The sequence below is a fragment of the Pleurodeles waltl genome, chromosome 1_2 (assembly GCF_031143425.1).
Source record: "Pleurodeles waltl isolate 20211129_DDA chromosome 1_2, aPleWal1.hap1.20221129, whole genome shotgun sequence".
Classification (NCBI taxonomy): domain Eukaryota; kingdom Metazoa; phylum Chordata; class Amphibia; order Caudata; family Salamandridae; genus Pleurodeles; species Pleurodeles waltl.
In genome coordinates this window covers 981174596-981194927 of record NC_090437.1, presented here as the reverse complement: position 1 = coordinate 981194927, position 20332 = coordinate 981174596, and the positions used below count along the sequence as shown (strand labels likewise).

The 20332-nt window shown below is 44.0% G+C and overlaps 1 protein-coding gene across 12 annotated transcripts in view; it reads right to left on the bottom strand.

Annotated features, from left to right (window-relative positions):
* The window catches only part of FRYL (FRY like transcription coactivator), a 1894812-nt gene that overhangs the window by 1652387 nt on the left and 222093 nt on the right, over positions 1 to 20332 (bottom strand). For all 12 annotated transcript variants that reach the window (XM_069201557.1, XM_069201569.1, XM_069201550.1 and 9 more), the window contains one exon: positions 8995 to 9191. In XM_069201557.1, coding sequence (XP_069057658.1) covers positions 8995 to 9114 — 120 coding nt within the window. In that variant the 5' untranslated portion in view covers positions 9115 to 9191. The remainder of the gene's footprint in view (positions 1 to 8994; positions 9192 to 20332) is intronic.

The window sequence follows — 20332 nt, the reverse complement described above, 5'->3', positions numbered from 1 at the left end:
ATCGTGAGATGGTCCTCTTCTGCACGGTCCTTCCTTTCTTTGTACCCATATAACCCACAAAAAGTTGATCGTTCTCCTGGAAATCTTTGGTATTATTTAGGTAGAATGCCAATGATCTTTTTTGGATCCAGGCGGTGGAGTCTCTCCTCCTCATTAGAGGGATGTGGGGGGGTGCATAAAAAGTAGGCAAGGTGATTGATTGGCCTACATGAAAAGGTGTCAACACTTTGGGAAGGAAGAAAGCGCTGGTACGAAGCACCACCTTGTCAGAATATGCTGCTAGGAATGGTGGCTTCGAAGAGAGAGCCTGGAGCTCACTCACTCTGCGAGCAGGGGTGATGCCAATAAAGAAGGCAGTCTTAAGGGTCAAGAGCTGTACAGAACAGTTGTGGAGCAACTCAAAAGGAGCACACACGAGGTATGTGAGGACCAAGTTCAAATCCCACTGGGGCATTATGAACGCGATAGGAGGAAACATGTGTGAGGCCTTTGGGGGGAAAAAAATCCCAAAAATAGGAGATTTTAACAGAGAAGGTTGGTTAGGTAGCCTTAAAAACACAGAGATGGCAAATATATATCACTTGAGGGTGCCCAGAGAAGAGCCCTGCTAGGCAAGAGAGAATAAAGAGAAGAAATCTCAGAGAGGAGCAGAGAGGGGATCAATAGACTGGTTGATACATCATGACACAATTTTTTCTAACGCCAGGCGTATACTGTTTTGGTGGAGGGACGCCTTGATACCAAGATGACATTACAGACTTCGGGCGGAAGGTCAAAAGCCATCAACTGCCACCGCTCAATTTCCATGCAAGGAGGCGGAGACTGGTCTGGTTCGGGTGAATGACAGTCCTCTGCTGCTGCAACAGAGGATACTCCCAAAGGGTCACACTGATCAGAGGATCGATGGCCATTCTCAATAGCTCAGGATACCAGACTCTTCATGCCCAGTCTGGAGCCACCAAGATTACTTGGGCCCTGTCTTGCCCGATCTCCTTCAGAACTCTGGGCAGAAGGGGTACTGGCAGGAAGGCATACAGGAGGCCTGAGCTCCACTTGTGATGAAAAGTATCACCAAGCGAGTGCCACCTTGGAAACTCCAACACGCAAAAAGCACATTGCACGTTCTCTGAGGAAGTGAACACTTCTAACCAAAGCTCTCCCCACAGCTGAAAGAGACCACCTCCGGATGGAGATGCTATTTGTGATCGACTATGCATCGACAGTTGAGTTTGTCTGCTCTGACGTTCAGAGAGCCTGCCAGATGTTGAACCACTAGTGAAATGCCCTGGTGTTCCAGCCATGTCCATAGGCGAAGAGCCTCTTGACAAAGGGTCCACGACCCCACTCCACCCTGTTTGTTGCAGAACACCTGCACCACTTTCCCTTTGCGAGAGGGAAGGAATGCTTTCAATGCAAGTCGTATTGCCCGGAGCTCCAAAAGATTGATATGGAGTCAAGACTCCGCTGGAGACCAGGAGGCCTCTGATCTCCGCCTCTCCCATGTAGCTGCCCCATCCCAAGAATTACACATCTGTCACTACTGTGAGATCTGGTTGGGGAAGGGAGAGGGATCTGCTGTTGACCTAATCTGAATTCGACAACCACCACTGCAGGTCTTTCACAGTTCCCTCTGAAATCTGAGCCACGTCGGAGAGATTACCCTGATGCTGTGCCCAATGGAATTTCAGGTCCCACTGCAGATCCTGCATCTGCCACCTGGCATGTTGGACCAGCAGGACACAGGATGCCATGAATCTCAGCAGCCTCAGTTATTCTCATCGAAATGAAGGATAGAGGCTGAAACATCGGGATCGTAGCCCAAATATCCTGGACTCGCTTTTAAGGAAAACTACACTGTGTCCAGAACAGCTCCCATGAAAGGGAGCGTCTGAGAGGGAGTCAGGTGTGACTTAGGCATGTTTATAGTAAAACCCAGCGAATGCAAGAGGTTCGCTGTAGTCTGGAGGTGGGAGACAACTTTCTGGGACGTGTCCTCCTTTAACAGCCAGTTGTCAAGGTAGGAGATGACTGGAAACCCTAACCTGCACAGATGAGCTACAACCACTACCATCACTTCCGTGAATACATAAGGGTCGCTGGTAAGGCCAAAGGGGAGCACAGTGAACAGAAAGTGCTTGTGGCCTACCACAAATCGCAAGTAACGTCTGTGGGCAGACAGGACAGGAATGTGAAAATAGGTGTCCTGCAAGTACAACGCTACCATCAAGTCTCCAGGGCAGAAAGGACCTGAGCTGAGGTTAGCATCTTAAACCTCTCCTCCTTGAGGAACCAGAGATCTAGGATAGGGTGAAGGCCCTTGTCCTTTTTGGGTGCCAGAAAGGTGCGGGAATAACAACCACGACCTACTTCTGGCGCAGGGACCCGCTCTATGGGTCCTTTGGCCAGGAGAGCCTCTACTTCCTCGCAGAGAAGTGCCATATGATCCTCCAATAGATGATCATATGATGGTGGCATGGCTGGAGGAGAAGTCTTGAAGGGAAGGGAGTAGCCCCTACAGACAATTTGCAACACCCACCTGTCCATGGTAATGGATTCCCAGTTCGGCAGGTGATGGCGAATCCTGTTGCCAACTGGGCCCGGATGCTCTGACAGACTAGGAAGGTTTGGAGGCAGAGAAGGGGGCAGGGGTGGACTGGGCAGTCCGCTGGCTCCCTGTTCCATGAGCTCTTGGGATCTAGCAGGGGCTGTATAGCATGCGCGGGTCAGTGGGCAGGTGGAAAGAAACTCGGTTGGGTGCCCCTTTTGTAGCTGCGAAAGGCGGACGGATGATTGAGGGCAAGGAGCAGCTGCGAGGCCAAGGGACCAAGCGGCAGCCTGTAAATCTTTAAACCGCTTGAGTGCTGAGTCAGACTTGTCTCCAAAGAGACTGGTGCCATCACAGGGCATGACCATCAAGAATTGCTGGACATCCCCTGAAAAGCCAGGCGTCCTCAACCAGGCGTGGCACCTCAAGGGCCACTGTCGATGCAACCGATCTGCCTAGTGAGTCAGTTGTATCCAGTTGACAACGTATCATGAACTTCACTGAGTCTCTTCCGTCTGTAATGACTTGGGAGTGAACGGTCCAGCCCTCCTCCGGAACTCAAGGCAGCACTTGCGCAACAGTATCCCAGAGAGAATGGGAATAGCGGCCCAAAAGGTATGCAGTATTCACAGACCGCAGTGTTAGAATGGTGGAAGAAAATAACTTCTTCCCCAAGCTGTCCAGCCTTGTTGATTACCTTTCTGGGGGAGTGGTAGAAAATGCACCAGAGGATGACGAGGCCTGGAGGACAAGGCTCTCAGGCGTAGGGTGTTGGGACAGGAATTTTGGGTCGGTCAGCGCAGGCCAATGGCGGCGGGCAACAGTCCTATTCACAAGCGCCCCTGTGCTCGGTCTCAACCAGGAACCAGGTACCCAGAAGGACGTCTGTAAGTGCTTCATTGAAGGGAAGGAGGGGTTCAGAGCTGGAGGGTCCCAGGCTGAAGCACCTCAGTCATGTGGTTAGTCCTGACCTCCACAGAAGGAAGCTCGAGGTTCAAAACCTCAGCAGCCCTGCCCACTACCATAGAGTATGACGCTCCCTCCTCCGTAGCCACAGTAGGGGGAGAAAGCATGCCAGCATCAGAGGGCGGTGTCCAACCCACTGATGTCACCCAAATCCTGAACCCAGTCCATGTCAGGGACAAACTGGTATTCTAAAGGGTCCAGCAACCCCTCTACACTATCCCCATATCCATACCCATAGCAATAGGGGTCCAGATCAGCCCTGGAAAACAGAATTGGCGTCGAGTGATGCAGTTCCAGCTCCGGGTCATCAAGGATTAGTATGGGATCGACGTAGATTGTGGGCCCAACCAACATCTGGAGCGTCTCGACGTCTGACCGAGCCAGAAACTGATCCGGAAGTGTTCCCTGGAGTCGGGCCGAAGCAGTCGAGTTGGAACCTAAGGGGGCCCTCACTGACTCCCTTTGGCCCAAAGGGACCAAGCGTGGGTCGGTCTGCCCAGATATGAGGCACATGGCGTCAAAATTCCTTAAGTTGGGCAGGGATGTTACTGACTCCCAGAAAGTTGGGGAGGTGCGGAGCAGACCCAGGCGGAGGCTCCGAAGACTGAGGCCTAGACCTTGACAAACGTTTGGCCTTCTTCAGCTTTTTCTTGTGACCCGAATGTCCAGATGACTTGAATGATATAAAGTGGTGATGACCCCGCAACAGGTCTCCTGACCTTCCTCTCGAACGGGAACGACACGGAGTCGAGTGCCAGGCCACCATGAGCTTAAGGGACCACTCCCTCAAAGCCTCCGGGTTCTTGGCCCGACACTTGGAGCAAGACTTTGGGTCATGGTCGCGCTCCAAACACCAAAGGCAGACGAGGCGTGGATCCGTCACCGACATCATTCGATGACAGGAGTCACAGCACTTGAGTACGGTCTTTCAGGACATCCCTCGACGTATCCAAAACTCATCAAAAACTAATCAACAAAAGTGTTGCAGTTTGTCCAACAATGACCGGATCTGCACGTAGGCTGGCTCTGAAAAAAAGTTATGTAAGCGCACCGGGATGGTGCCTACATACGACTGACGTCCTCACAGCGACAACTCCTGTGGAGTCGACAGATGCCACTTAACTGGGTACTGCTCGAAGAAGAATCTCCAGATCCAGTCTGACGGCTGGGAGAAATTCTAAGGTAAGGAATCTGCTACTAGAAGTCTCTATCAGATGTGATCCATCAATCTGTCCTCTACCTATTCAGGAGCTGGCTTAAAGAGATGCCCAGAAAGCGCAACTTCCATACCTTTAGATGGGACCGCTGAGTACTACAAGCATTGGCAAAGCCAATAGGCTTCGCCTTTATCTTTTTTGGCTATGTAACTGGCTTACAAATATTTGAAAAATGTTATAATGTTTGTTTTATTAAATTAAAAACAAACAATATTATAACGGGAGACTGGGTGAGACGGCGGGAGACTGGGTGAGACGGCGGGAGACTGGGTGAGACGGCGGGAGACTGGGTGAGACGGCGGGAGACTGGGTGAGACGGCGGGAGACTGGGTGAGACGGCGGGAGACTGGGTGAGACGGCGGGAGACTGGGTGAGACGGCGGGAGACTGGGTGAGACGGCGGGAGACTGGGTGAGACGGCGGGAGACTGGGTGAGACGGCGGGAGACGAGTTGAGACGGCGGCAGACGAGGTGAGACGGCGGCTGACGAGGTGAGACGGCGGCAGACGAGGTGAGACGGCGGCTGACGAGGTGAGACGGCGGCAGACGAGGTGAGACGGCGGGAGACGAGGTAAGACGGCGGGAGACGAGGTAAGACGGCGGGAGACGAGGTAAGACGGCGGGAGACGAGGTAAGACGGCGGGAGACGAGGTAAGACGGCGGGAGACGAGGTAAGACGGCGGGAGACGAGGTAAGACGGCGGGAGACGAGGTAAGACGGCGGGAGACGAGGTAAGACCAACAAAAGATTTTGCGAGAAATGTGCGAGTGTGTGCAGGCGAATCCTAAAAATAATGAGTAAAGTACGGGGGAGGCACAGTTGTGTCCCTTTAAGAACAATCCGGATGGCAGGGTGACTGGGAGGGGAGAGAACAGGGAGGGAGGATGCCCTTTAGTCTCCAGAGACCTGCCCAAGGGCATGGAAAGTTCTGCTGAATCATGGGAGGCAGCAGGTGAAGGAATGTGTAAGGTGAGCAACATAAACTATAATTGAAGGTGTGGGCTGCATGAATACTAAAAGAAAGAGAAACCTAAATGCCGACAGAGAAGCAGAAATGCTGCTGTAGAGTTGTATACACCAACCTTCTTGTCTGCTAATTCCCATTGTAGCAGTTTCTCCACTTTGGTATACGGCAATTGTTTGATGAATAAATTTTAATGTGAGTTGCTATTACTGAAAGTTTCATTTGTGAATGTGTACGGAATGTGCTTAGAAACTGTTATAGCAAAGGTAAGTAGCTACAGACTCCAATACCACAAACTGCATTATGCTAATTTGACAAAGGTCTCATTTCTAAGGAAAGCTGTGGACTAATACAATTCAAGTAGTAATAAACAAAATGACACCAACATCACCAAATCACAGAAAAGGAACTCTAGATGAATTTTTACAGTTTTACGTAGGAATAGTACCAAAAGGCACAAAATCAATGGTTGAAGTAGACCAGGACTTAGGCACAATTTGACATTGACAGCAACAGTGCAGAAGGAAAACCCAACAAGGATTGTTCCTGTTCAAAGATTTGAATATCCAACTTTAGCCCTTTAAGTCCAATCCACCATTGGAGTGCACTTCTAAAGCACCTGCAGGATCTTAGGTGAGATGCCTAGAGACTCACTGGGTGACAAGGCAGAGGACCAACGGCAAGGTCCAATCCAGGTGCCATTGGTCAGCTGAAGAGTTGCAGGAAAGGCCTCCTGCAGCAAGTAGTATCCCTGTAGCTTGGACAGGAGGTCCATTTATTTGTCCTGGGGCCAAAAGGGAGCAGATCCAATCTTTCTGAGCTCTTCCCAGGTCAGAGTTGGCAAGCCCAGATCTCTTCCGCTCTTGCTCAGGTACTGGACTGTTCTGAAGTGGATGCTTGGAGAGGCCATGTTTATGCCTGGCATAAGCTAGTGGATGAGAATGATTCCTGGGAACAGCCTAACCAATGAGGTAAAAGTTCCCAGGGCCGACCCTACCCACTTTAGGCATCTTCAAGATTGTCAAAGTCTTTGACCACTCTGAACTTGGGTGTTGTGGGTGTGGACAGTATACAGTGATCATATTTTCCTCCCACAAGGAACAACAAATTCCAGTTTTAAGCAGCCACTGTACCCCCCAATAAACCTAGAAACAGACATCTGTTAGAACAAAACCGGGTTCATCAGCAACCAATAAGTGGATATATAAGAATTGTCATGACATCGTGTTCTCTGCCTTTTTGAGCGTACTCCAAAGTCTTATTATGTAAATTCAGCAGTTATCAAGCAGGATTTGACACTAATGCCAAAGAGCATAATCGCAGCCCCCACCCAAAATATTCTGTGAGGAGTCATCTATGCCATTCAGCTCAGCTTATTCTTTGCTGCACAGAAGCATTTCGCACTTATCAAACCTATTCAAATGCTAATCCCTGGTTGGGAGAAGTCTAGGAGCAAATGCAAATTAGCCTCCAGTAATTTACAGACAGGGAAAAGATAACTTCTAAAAGTTTTCATCATCAATAATACTTCTAAAAGATACTTACCCCTAATATTTATTGGATATTGAATTGGCTTTTTAAAAACTATTAAAATTGTATTAAATTATTTTTTGGGCTAGTCCCTTTTCAGAGATCCAGTATTAAGACTTTAATGTGTACTCTGGTTTTATACATACGAGAGTTAAGTCTGTCACAGTGGAAAAATGTCCATGTGGTGTCTAGCACACAAATGTTATTTTAACATTCAATTTGTACATGGACTACTTTAAAAAAAAAACAATGTGCCTCTTATGGGCGACAAGGCCGACATAGGGATGGCATATTAATGTTTAAAAGAGGTTTTGACCTGTCAAAAGTGTTTGACAGATCAAATTGCAGTGTTTTAACTGCCACTGTCAGGCTACATTTTTTAAACTTCCTTACTGTGATGTACAATAACAATAGAAATGCATACATTGGCAGAAAATAAGTGCAAAGTATACAAATTGTGGATACAATGTGTATTTGCACACAGAAGAAATACCAAAAAGGGTTTACGGTGAGACATTTTCCAACACAGATAAAAAGAAGGGATAATACATTATGCCATCTGCATCACTGTCATCCAATCTGGAAGCACGTGGATGGTAGTAGTGTCCACTAGGGTGAACCATACACAGTATGAAAGGGCGCGTGATATCAAACAATTAAAGGTAAAACATTCTCAGACAGTACATGCATAATTGCCCAGGACATGCACGGGCAGCTAATACATAAGTGTAAAGGCAGATATTATGAGAGACAGGATAGTCTGCAAGCGGCAGAAGAGCTACACAAATCTAGAAGCTAGTAGGCCAGGTGTGAACTACAGCAGGCTATGGTACAGACCTCAGACTATGAGAATCGCCCATTTTGCCACACACCATATGTAGGAGAGTAACACCCCTTGAATGGGGGATAGCAGGAGGAGTGCAAGTTACATCAGTAAGGGCACAAAGATAGAACCCAGGATTGCACGGTCACCGCAGCATGGCAAATAGGTGCTGCTGCCCACGAGTATCATTTGTTTACAGGCCTGAGGTACATTTTGCACCATATACTAGAAGTGTATATGCAAGTTAAATATACGAATTAGAAATATGCCAATATAAAGGGAGGCGTACAAGTACTTTTTCAATAGTTAGCAGGTTCAAAGCGCACAGAGCTCTAAAATATATAGGGTTTAGCAAAGGGCGAAAAATACGGGGTGACCACATAAAGGCAGATTTTCTACACCCTACATGACCCCCGAAGATATGTGATAACCGTTTATCTTTGCTTGCCAGTTATAAACACAGTGGTGTCAATTACTGTGATAGTGCATACAAGCAAACCTTGCATATCATCTCTGCAAACTAACATACCATTTCAGGGAAAGCAGACTATTGTTTCAAAACTCCCCTCCTAAAAATACTGAAATACGTAGTGGCGCTTTCGAAACATTCATTTTAGTTATGTTTTCCTGACTGAAAGGACACGGCGTAAACAACTAAAACGGTTCATAAAAATATTTAACAAGACATCAATGAATAAATTAAAGATGCCCTGGGGCAAGTTGGAATGAGATAGTGACGTTTACGTTGATGGCAACATTCTAGAAAAAAGACTAAGATACGATTTTAACATTTTCCTGAGGTGGAGGTACTGGGGAACTTGCTGAGCGAGCGTTAGTTGTTTAACATGTAATGCTCAAATATACTCTCCTTCACGAAATGCATGATACGGCGGATAGCAAGCTTTGTGTGAATAGGGAAAATGATCAATGCCTTCAAGAGGAACACTCACCAGTGGTTCAGCCATCACAACTTCAATTTTCTTTTCTGCTTGTACAGCAAACTCCGCAAAGAGGCTCTTGATGACGTATTCTCCGGGCTTGACATCTGGATCGATAATAATATTCGACATGACGACACTTCTCTTCACCCAGGCGGAGTTGTTGGCGGGGACACGATGCTTTTTTAAACTGCTGGCCGGTGGCGAAGCTAGAGTGGAAGGCAACATATCAGTGATTGGAAACGAAGCATGCGTGCTCCCTACGCACGCATGGACTATAATAACTACGGGTGCACTGCCCACATCAGCTGTAAGTAAATAGAAGAAAAATAATAAACTTAACAGAACATTTCCACAAACCAGCTGCCTTTCTCATCACTAGTCTTTGACCCTGTTTATATAATAAAACATTTTGCCTTTAGTTTTATTAATCCCTGCCCCAACCCCACCCCATCCCCCTAGATTTGCGACGGCCGTCCTTTACTAGTTTAGCTGCGCATAAAAAGCAAAATGTTTTATTATGGATTTAACACAAACTGATGTTTACATGTTTCCTTATTTGTAAATGATGTGACATATGCATTACACTGTTCACCAAACTTACAAGTTAAATATGTGTTTCTTTATTTGTTCGAATGGGACGCATTGTGTTAACACTGATATATCGAACATGTACCTTTTGTAGTAAGCACGGTTATTTTTGTGATCTTTACTTGAAATCATACTTTTGAAAACGTTTTTAGAATTAGCTATAAAATTAACTCAGACAATGATATAACATTTGAAAATGACAAACAAATAAACTGAATTTGAAAATATGTTCTTGAATGAACTTATCAAAAAGTAAAGCCTCTTCATTGTCAGTGTTGATTCACTGGAATCGTCACTTCCTTTTGAAACAACTGATTAGGAAAAAGGAGCGCACATTTACATCAGGTTAAAAAATGATGTTCCTTGCAAGAAGAATGAATGAATGACTAATACTTAAGTTCAAGTCCACTACTTGTAAAGTGCATACTGCTACCGCAAAAAGGGAAGTACTGGCACAGAAGGGAAGACCGTGAACAAGATGAGAAATTATGCATCTTTAAAGAGCCAGGTGTCAAAGTTCTTCCTGATAGAAAGCTAGCAGTGTAAAGTCCAAGAGTCGGGAAGAGAATTCCAGATCTTGATAGTTTAAAAAAAAAAAAAAAAAAAAAAAAAAAAAAAAGTTGACCCCTTATCTGGCTTTTCTTGAGAGTGGCAACCTGCAGGAAGTTAGCACAAGAGGAGTGAAGAGCACCTCCAAGTGTAAGATTCAAAATTCTCTCAATTACTTACCAATGAAACTAAGCAAAGGACCAAGGGTATGTGGTTTTCAAGGTTTTAATGGGTATTTTACACACTTTAGCACCCTTCAAAATCAAAACGACGTGTTCTATTCATGCTATTGAATATTATAGTGTACATTTTATAACACCTGCTTAAAAAAAAAAAAAGGTATTTTTTTAAGCGATGTAAAGTAGACTTACGAATATGCTGACAAGATTATTTTTGAGGGTTTTTTAGTTTTCCAATATACATAAGTACTAGGAACTAACCTCAATACAATATAGCTTGTCAGAGAAGACAGCAGGAATGGAGCAGTAGTTCTACAAGGGAATAATATATCACACTCAAGAATTCTTTCTTATAGCAAGGAATTATTGCAACTGAATTTCAAGTGTGAACCAAAGGAGAATGGCTAGAAAGTGTTAGTAGTATCACACCATTAGATAACGCACTTGGGTGTTCATAGTCATGACTCACAGGATAGAAGACAAAAGCCATGCTGTGTACGAACTGACATTCATAGCATTTATAATTTAGAGACTTGTGAAAAAATGTTCCTCCACACATCCATTCTTTCAACATTCTTGACGTCAGGAGCTAAATGAAAACAGGGTTTAAAACACACATTCACCAGAGTCTGAAACTCCAACACGATAACTGTTTCTTCAACAGCCGCCAACCACAGACACCTTAGTTAGAAAAAGATTACATTGACAGCAGACGATGTTAGAGCAACAATTTACCGTATATTGAGCAAAATGAGGAGCGGGTGAAAAAAAGTCAAAGGGCCTCATTTTGAGTGTGGAGGTCTTGGGACTGCCGCACTCCTGGCAGTCCCACTGCCACATTACGACCCTGGCGGGCAGGACCAACTATAGACTGCAGTCAATGCCAGAAATGTGGTTACGATGATTGGACGGCAGTCTGAGTTGTGGTCAGCCACAAAAGCACTGACTTCAGTGCCACTGTGCACATCACAACTCAGCTTTCCGCCAGCCTTTGCATGGCAGTCACCTCACCATGGAAAGGCTACAGGAATGCCAGTGCACAGGGTGGGGCAGAGGGGCCCCTGCACTGCCCATGGCATGGGCAGTGCAGGAGCCACCCTGTCTTGCACCCCCAGAATGTGCACTGTCTACTTTCCAGACAGTGCGCATTCCAAGGGGGCTGGTGTGCTATGCCACTGGCCTCGGCTCCTTTAAGGGAGCGGAGGTCAATACCGTTACACTGTTCCTGCCGGTCAGCCCGGCAGGAACATCATAATACAATGAACATTGTAATACAACAGGTGGAGGGCACTGGCAGTCCCGTGGTGGAACTGCCAATGTCGTAAGGAGGCTGAAAGCCTCTACAATTGTCAGATTGTAAAACTGTCTAACATGCAATGACCTATTTCAGAGCACCACATATCCCTAGGCACTGACATGTAAAAAAAAAAAAAAAAAAAAAAGAATTTGGGTACATTTCATGTTGCTCACTGAAAAGGTGAGCAGTCCCTCTCTTGGTAAAGGTAATGCAGCCCACAGAGAACATTCGGAAACTAAAATCACTGTCAATCAGGAATGGTTTCTCCAAAGGGGTAAAGGGGGCACTGACCTGCCTGCCAGCAATTATATTGCACACATTATGCCCACTGACAGGATGTCTACTGCTGTGACCAGCTGGGGCTGTGTGCATGTCAGGTTGGCCAGTATTTTGTATATAGCCAGCCTGACATATGCAGTTTAGGCTTTCACAGTCATCACGGTCAGTGAGATGAGGAACCAGGCACCCAGTCCCATCAATCTCGGACTGAGCTCTGTTTGCCTGTCCCAGCCAACTCTCAGTGCTCTTATGGTGTTTACTATTATAAACCGCATGAGAGCCCTGTTTTCATTGGCAGAGGTGTGTTGTGTTACTTTCCCCATGCAAAGGATGCAGAGCTCTTCAGTGCAGCAGACAACACAGTGGATTTTAAAAGAGTTGGTCCGCGGTGTGAAAAGATAAGGCAAGGCTTTTTTTTTTTTTTAAATAATTTGAGTCCTGTGTAATGTAAATGTAACTAGGCCTCATGTTAAGCACTCCCATACTGTGAGAGTTAGAGTTCTCGTTCACACTTGGTAAGAACTTGGGGGGGGGTGGGGGGGACAGACGTGTAACAGCTGCATGATGTAATAGTCTTGACATATCAAACATGTATCCCATGTATGTCCACCCACCATTTGAGGGATACCAGCCACCAATGAAAATATATACATATTAACACAACACAGTTGCTATGACAGCTGATGGACATCAAATCACGTGAATAAACCGTGTCCCTTTGCGTTTTACGAACTTTCAAACTATATACAAGTTTTGAAGCAGCCTGGGCCTCAACGTGTACAAAAAAAAACAACAAAAAAAATGCAAACCATGGCTCTCAACGAAAAGAGAGCAGCAAAATATGTAGTTATATTACATCTTATCTGGTGACATGAAACAATTTACAGTTTCCCACTTTAAGCTCCAAGGTTGCTTCCTTTAGTACGAGGTAGCATTACCAAAGGAAAAACTATAGTAATCTTATTTTTACACTTAACTTGCGTGCTCTAGCATCCAGCTAAGTCAGCAATAAAGGTCTGAGTCTTAGTAAAACAGTTACATTTAGGAGGGCGATTTCACCTAAAGCTATTTTAAAGGGAAATTCTATTATTTTTTTCTATACACTGTTGCACTTACATATAGAAATTACAAATAAATTAAGACCACCAGTCTCCAACTATATGTTGCCAAGCACAATATGGTATTGCCATTGGAACAGAAATGCCAGTTGCAGGCGTCCAGATTTTTAAAGCCAAATAGGATCTCAATTTAGCTTTGCTCGTTTAAAAAAAAACCTTGCACAACAAATAACTTTGGGAAAAGTCAATCTTTCACATTAGTAAATGAAAAATTGAGAAAAGGGCTCCATGTTTAGCTTTGATTTTTGTAAAATGTATATGTAATCTCGTGGATTACAACCAAATGCCACTAAATCTCATTCTTTCTAGCACGCCAGTGCTGATTCCTCATTCTGCTTTTCTGAAGCCTTCTCCGCTCAACTGTATTGAAAGCTGTAAAATACAACCTACTCAGATATTTTTGGATAGGCTACAAGTTCACCATCCAAGACTTTAATTCATGAATGGTTCCTTGAATTGAAGAGTCCATGCCTAAAATCCTTTAAGCAAAAAGGTCAGTACGTTTTGGCACTAAACTTCACCAATACACTGGATCAGGTTTTGTCAAAGACTTCTCTTCATCAACTACCAACGAAAACGTAAAAACTTGGTATCAAACAATGACTCAGTGTCTGGCTGTTGGGAGCACAGCCATGCGCTCAAAAAATCTGTTATTGTACAGATGATATTTTTTCATACCTGAACCAGAGCTGTCAAACTTCCTCAGCAGAGACGTGAATGGGAACTTTAAGGGCATTTGGCCATTCTTTACCGAATATTAATCAGATTATCTTATGTAGTTATTTGATCATGAGTGGATTTCATTTTTGTAAAGTGCTCTATTACCCATTTGGGTGTTTTGGTAGTGTGTCACAAATAACAGAAAAAAAAAGACTGATGATAAAATTATTCACACGTTTCTTAAACTCCGTGCGATATACTTTATCATGCAGTTCAACAAGTAACGCATACCAGGCAGCTCCTGTGAAACAGCCAAATGAACACCATCCAAAGCCTGGGTTCTCTCAAGCATGGAACAGCGAATAAATGTGCAGTCGCAGAACAAATAAGCTGTGCAGGATTTTATATCTGAAAGATGCCTTGAGGATGGGGTGGCAGGGGAAAAGGGAGCAGACGTATAAAGGGCCCAGATTTAAACTAACATTTTTCAAAAGGAAGCCAAGGTGTCTCAAATGGCAAAAATATTGGCTCCCATTTCCTAATTCCAAGCAGAAGACTGGCAGCCTCATTTGTATGATCTAAAACTGGCTTATTTGTTTCTTAGGGAGTCAAAGTAGGACAATATTCAACCAATACAAGTGGTATTTGTAGAGCGCACGGCTACTCAGCAGAAAGTCCCAGCGCTAAAGGTTCTTTGACCCTTGAGCCGAAGAAATAAATTAGACGGGTTGATAAAATAGCTCTGTTTTTAGGCTTTAAGGAAGCCTTCACCTTTAGTGGCACGCAGGTGCAGAGGATGGGCATTCCAGCCACAGGCGGCAAGGACAGACAAAGAGGTGCCTCCCCATTTCTTCCTCCTGATTTTTGGCGCAACAGCCAGTAGAGCATCCGAGGAGCACAGAGTTCTTGCTGGATGGTAATGTCTATTGGCCAGTTAGCCAATACCTGATCTATAAAGATTTCTATGGGCCAACACAAGCCCCATGAAATTAACTCTCTCCAAACCGGCAACTAATGCAATTCTTCAAGTTGTGCATGAATTGGATTGTTTCTCCAGAGATTAAGGAGGAGCTGGACTGTGGCGTTCTTAACCACATGGAGTCTCTGAAAGTGGCACAATGGGATACCCCAATAAAGTGTTGGCATAGTCCAGTCGAGAGGTTATGAGGGAATGGATTATCATTTTCTAGCAGTGTGAAGGTGGCAAGAACAGAAACTTTAAGGATCCAAGAAGGCCAAAACACGTTCCTAACCACACTGTCCACCTGGGAGCTGAAGGACAGTTTATTGTCGAACTTCATCTCAAGGTTATGTACCACCGTGACAGGGGTATGAGGAGGAGCAGAGCTGGGCCAATGTTCACTGCTCCAAGAAGGGGGAGGGATGGCCAAGACTAGTATTTTGGTTTTACTGGTATTTCACTGAAGATAGCAAAGGCACATCGACGGAAGTACTGCAGACAGACAAACTTCAAATCTATTTTGGGCAGTGGGTATATTACTGTCCAGGTAAGGAGTGTCAGCGTGTTGTCAGCAACTGATACCAACTGCACATCTGTTCGAAAGAGCTAAACCAGGCCAAGGCGGCCTCACCTATTCAAATGTCCCTCAGTCACTGAGTGAGGACAGGGTGGGAAAATGTATTCAACAGTGCTGATAAGTCTAAAAGCAGTACAGCAGCTTGCTTCCCTTTGTCCATTGCCAGTTTGATGATGTCAGGGATCTTTACCAAATTAGATTCAGTGCTATGCCCAGGGCGGAAGCCCATTAGTGATGAATGCAGCAACTAGTTGGAGTCCAAATACTTGGGCAAATGGGCACTGATCAGTTTCTCAAGAAACTTTGAAAAGGCCAGCAGCAGTGATTTGGGTCTGCAACTGGCCAGGATAGACTTATCCACCAAAGGTTTTTTCAGCAACGGAATTAGCTTAGCGTTTTTTTTTTGTAACAATTAGGGACAGTGGACTGATGCAAAGAGTCACTTAAAAGAGATTTAGGAATGGAATTAATGGCCCTATGCCTGGCCACTAAAATATGAGTGGTTCAAGGATTATCTGGGGATCCCGAATTGCAGGACTTGATGGCTTTCTCAGAGTCCTTTAAAGAAACAGTGGTGAATTCGGTCATGGAGCAGGAGCATGTGGTCAAAACCGTCAGAGACTGGTCCCTAAAGTGGATGGTATCAGAAGTATTATCAGTTTCTGATACATTAAAAGTATCAGCAATGATCTTGATTTTGTTATTGAATTAATCCTACAGATGCAAGCATAATTTAAGGGAGGCTTCAAGGGTTGTGCTAAGGCACTAAGCTTTAAAAATATCTTGGCAGTCTTGTAAAACTCTCCTGGTTTATTGCCAAACATGATAATTTCACTGGCAAAGAAGTTTGCTTGGGCTCCTTATTCCTTGGTGGAGGATGTGTATGCTCCTTTTTTGTGAAGTTCCTAGTCAGCTTGTCACCAGTTTGCACCAGGATCTTCGACGAAATCTTTTACATTATTGGTGCATCTTCCTAAACTCCTCACTGAACCAAGGAGCTGAAGTACAACTTAGGAGGCCAGACCCTATCTTAATGGGTGCCACCATGTCCGCCATATTTCCTAATCAGGTATCAACTGCCTGTGCATCCACCTCAATAGCTCCAATCTAAGAAGAGATACTTTTTTTTAGAATGGGAGTAGTCTCCTAGTGGTGGTATTAGCCCAACTTCGATGGGGTAAAGAAAGCTTATGTCTTCTGCTTATGGAGCCTTGCTATTATCTTCAGCTGAAATATACTGTTGCATGTCCAACTAAGGGTTACATGCGACAGCTGATACTTCAACACAACAGTTAGAAAAGATAGGGTGAAGCATGTGACCTGCAAAATGGGTAGGTTGGTCCACAAACTGCTTCAAATTCCAGTTAGACATGGTGTCAATAAGAAGACTGGTATGATGATCATCAATCTTATCGAATATTTTACGTGACATTTGGATAAAAAGTCTTCTACGGAGGACAAAAATTCTCCAGCACAGCCACGAGGGCAGTAAACCAGAGCTCCCGCAAATGATTTGCTTTCTGAGGGGGAAAAAGTCAGAAGCCCAAGGATTCGGCCACCTGGAGTTTGGTAATTTTAAAAGAGATACACTTTAGGGTTTGTTTAATAACAATGACAACACCCTCACCTCTTTTGCCAACTATCTTGATGGAATACTATATAACTCTCCGGAACAGATAATGCTATATCTGGCACAGAGCTATCACTCCTCCATGTTTCGGTAAGAAAGAGGATGTCTAGGTGGTGCTCCCTAAAAAGCTTGTGAATGTGAAGTCTATTCTTGTGGAGGGAGCGAACACTGCAAACACTCATGTGGTTCAGGCAGCATTAGGCAAAGTTCATAGTGCACTTTAGTAGTGGGTGCATAGTGTTTTCAAGCAAAACGACACCAGGCAACTTAGCACCTACACCTTTTCCCTCGGTCTTCCCTATGTGTTCTTCTAAGTCACACATACTTGGAGCCAGGCACTCCATGATTTTACACGTGAATATCCACTGGGGAGTAACTTAAATGCTGACCCAGGTGAGAGGGAAATTGGGGAGCATGGCAAGTTTAGAGCATGGGCTAAGAGCACAGAGGCACAGATGGGTGTGTCTTCAAGGCACCCGATGTGTGCGCACACTGGCTTTTCTACTGAAGACTAAGGAAATCCCCTGCCCACAGCTAGACCACTAACTAATCAAAATCGCAGCCAAAGTGGTGAGCGATATCTAGTAATGATGCTGTCTGACCCCCCCCCCCCAACACCTGTCTAACGTGCTATGTGCTAAGGCGAGAGAGAACAGGCCCCCACTAAATAGCAGGACAAGAAGTATGCAGTCAATTTGTTATTAACACTGCCAGGAGAAAAAAAATAAAGCAGAGGCACAATGCTCTGAACACAACGTTTTTGTGCCAGCAACTGCAGAGTCAACACGTAAATGGAGTGAAATAAAAAGAAGTATTGAAATAATTAGGTCCTGTAACAATAAAATCACACACCAGTTTTACCTATCATTTTTTAGTACTGCCAGCATACAAAACCATAACATCAAATAAAATCTGCTAAAGGGGCAACACAGAGGTTAAAAGTGCAGGACTAAGTGCTGACCCTCAAGAGACTACATATTTGAGATCTTTAAAATCATATTTCACAGGAGATAATGAGACGGCCTGAGATCAATTTGTGAGAAATTGCTTGGGCACTGTCTCCCATCTCCAGCAAGACGAGTTAACAGGGAGTGGAGGGAGACTATTACAAGAAAATGCTAATCTAAGCAAATGGCAGAATAACCGGTGCCTGGACATTGTGATTTTATTTAGGACTGCAGTTAGTACTGATTCCGTGTTTTAATTGATCCTATAACCCAGTGGTTCCCAACCTGTGGTCCGGCGACCCCTGGGGGTCCACGAAGTCTCCTAAGGGGGTCTGCAACTACTTAGAAAATTAAATAATATTAACAGATTAGGTCCCTAACTTTTAGTAATGACTCAGTGTGGGATTCCAATAAACATTCAGTGGGGGTCCCCGGGCTCCAGTACTGACAATGTGGGGGTCCACAGAAGTCAAAAGGTTGGGAACCACTGCTGTAACCAATTTAATGTGTTCCAAAATTACTGCTTGCTTCCACATGAGTTTCGAGAATTTTCACAGTACTGAAAGTGACAAGACAAGTCTGAAGTGGAAAGGATTTTAAGATAAACCTTTTTATATTACATAAGCAGGTTAATCAAGGCTTGTTTCCACTTCCTGGGGCTATGTCAATCTCAAAACATTGATTTAAATTGAGTGCAAGATGTCAGGAAATTAGAGGAGCCCATAACCTTAGGTACCTATCTGGGCGAGGACTAAAAGACAACCCTGATGTATGGGTAAACATTTTAGTTGAGATCCAAGATTCTTTGTAATAGGTTGAAAGCAGGGCAGTGAGGGAGATGTTAACTTGTGCCTCAGCTTCCTGGAAAGTAGGTGGCACATTTAGACATCCTTCTATAATATCCAACATCTTATGAAAGAAACTGGAGCGGTGAGAGCTTTCTAAAATGTTTAGAACAAGCTTTCCCTACCCTCATATCTTTAATGGACATGAGGTGTTTTTCTTTTTTTTTTTATGTAACTTAAGCATTGTGTGGTAGCACACAGTCATTTGAAAACTACACATTAACATTGAACTGGCTACTAATTTTGAACAATCTATTTTACTGAAAACAATCACACAAATGATAAGGTGTGGAAATCGAGTTTCAGTGAATATTGATCATTTTCGCACCACCAAGTGTGATGATTTGTTTTGATCCTATTAGAATCTTGGCTTCCATCACACAGAAGTAAAAAAAAATGTGCTATGTTTTTGCTTTCTTAACTGCTTAATAAATGCAGTAAATTTATATTCTGCCCCGTTACAAAAAGAAAAAAATATCAAACCCTACAGCTTTTCCTTTCATACTCCCTGCAGGTTTCTACCATAATATACTTTACTTTTTCTGACTGCAAAGTGAGAGGAGTTTGTGAACACCAATTCACATATACATACATACATACATACATATATATATACACACACACATATATATATATACATATATATAAAATAGCCAATTTGTCAGAAGACAGCCTGACATCTGACCTCTGTCTTAAAGCACAGCAAATGTGAGAAGATAAATACAGATTGATTTTAAAGGAATCTTTATTTAAATGGGCCATGACTCACTGGTGTGTCGCGACACAGTTCAGGATGGTGTAAGTCAACATAGCACGCTTGTGAATGTGTCCAAATGAACGCACACATCATTCAGTGGTTATTGAAACTGTTAGAAATAGTACATTCTCTTCTATTTGGTGCTTGTAAAATACAATTGTCATAAATATCAACAAAAATAACCTAATGCAGTAATTTATTAGCCAATCACAACTTACTGTGGGGGTTCTTCTAATTAATGGTTTATTATTTTTGTCTCACCTCATCTTGCATTATTCAAAATCTACAATTATGTAAATTAAAAATAAATCAAAGTAAAAAGGATAAAGGTCATATACTTCAGTGGGTGCCGGAATGCTTAAGTAAGAAGCGAGATGCAATTAATCTTAAATACCGTATTTGGTTCTGTAGGCAGAGTATGACCCTGAAAAAATAAATAATAAAAATAAAAAAATAAAAATGTGCTTGCATTCAATTTAAGAAAACATTTTAATTTAATGCATTAGTAAAAAATGCACGTTAAAAGCACGTTTCACCCACTCTTAGAGCCACAAACCAACAGATTTTATTTCACAGCAGACTTTCCAGTGAGTGGTAGATTACTTAAGATCTTTATGCCTAGTAAGCGAGAGCCACTTGCAGGACGCTTGCCACCTACAACATTTGTTTAACGTCCATTGGCACTTCATTATTGTTAACCCAACAAGGAGTTTCACATGCAAGATGCCTTCAGAGTGGTGATATGGTTAATGTGTCCAGCTGTGAAAACAAATTTGGTCCCTGCCTCCCCAATTTATCAAAATGTGGGTCACTGGATATATCACCATCTGTTGTGTTAGTCATCTGTTACTACCTCAAGAGCCACTATTATTAAATGCGATGTGTTTTAGTGGTTAAGCTGGCGAATTTGGAGTTTCAACACCAGGGTTTGAATCCCAATCTTGGCACCTCACTGAAGGT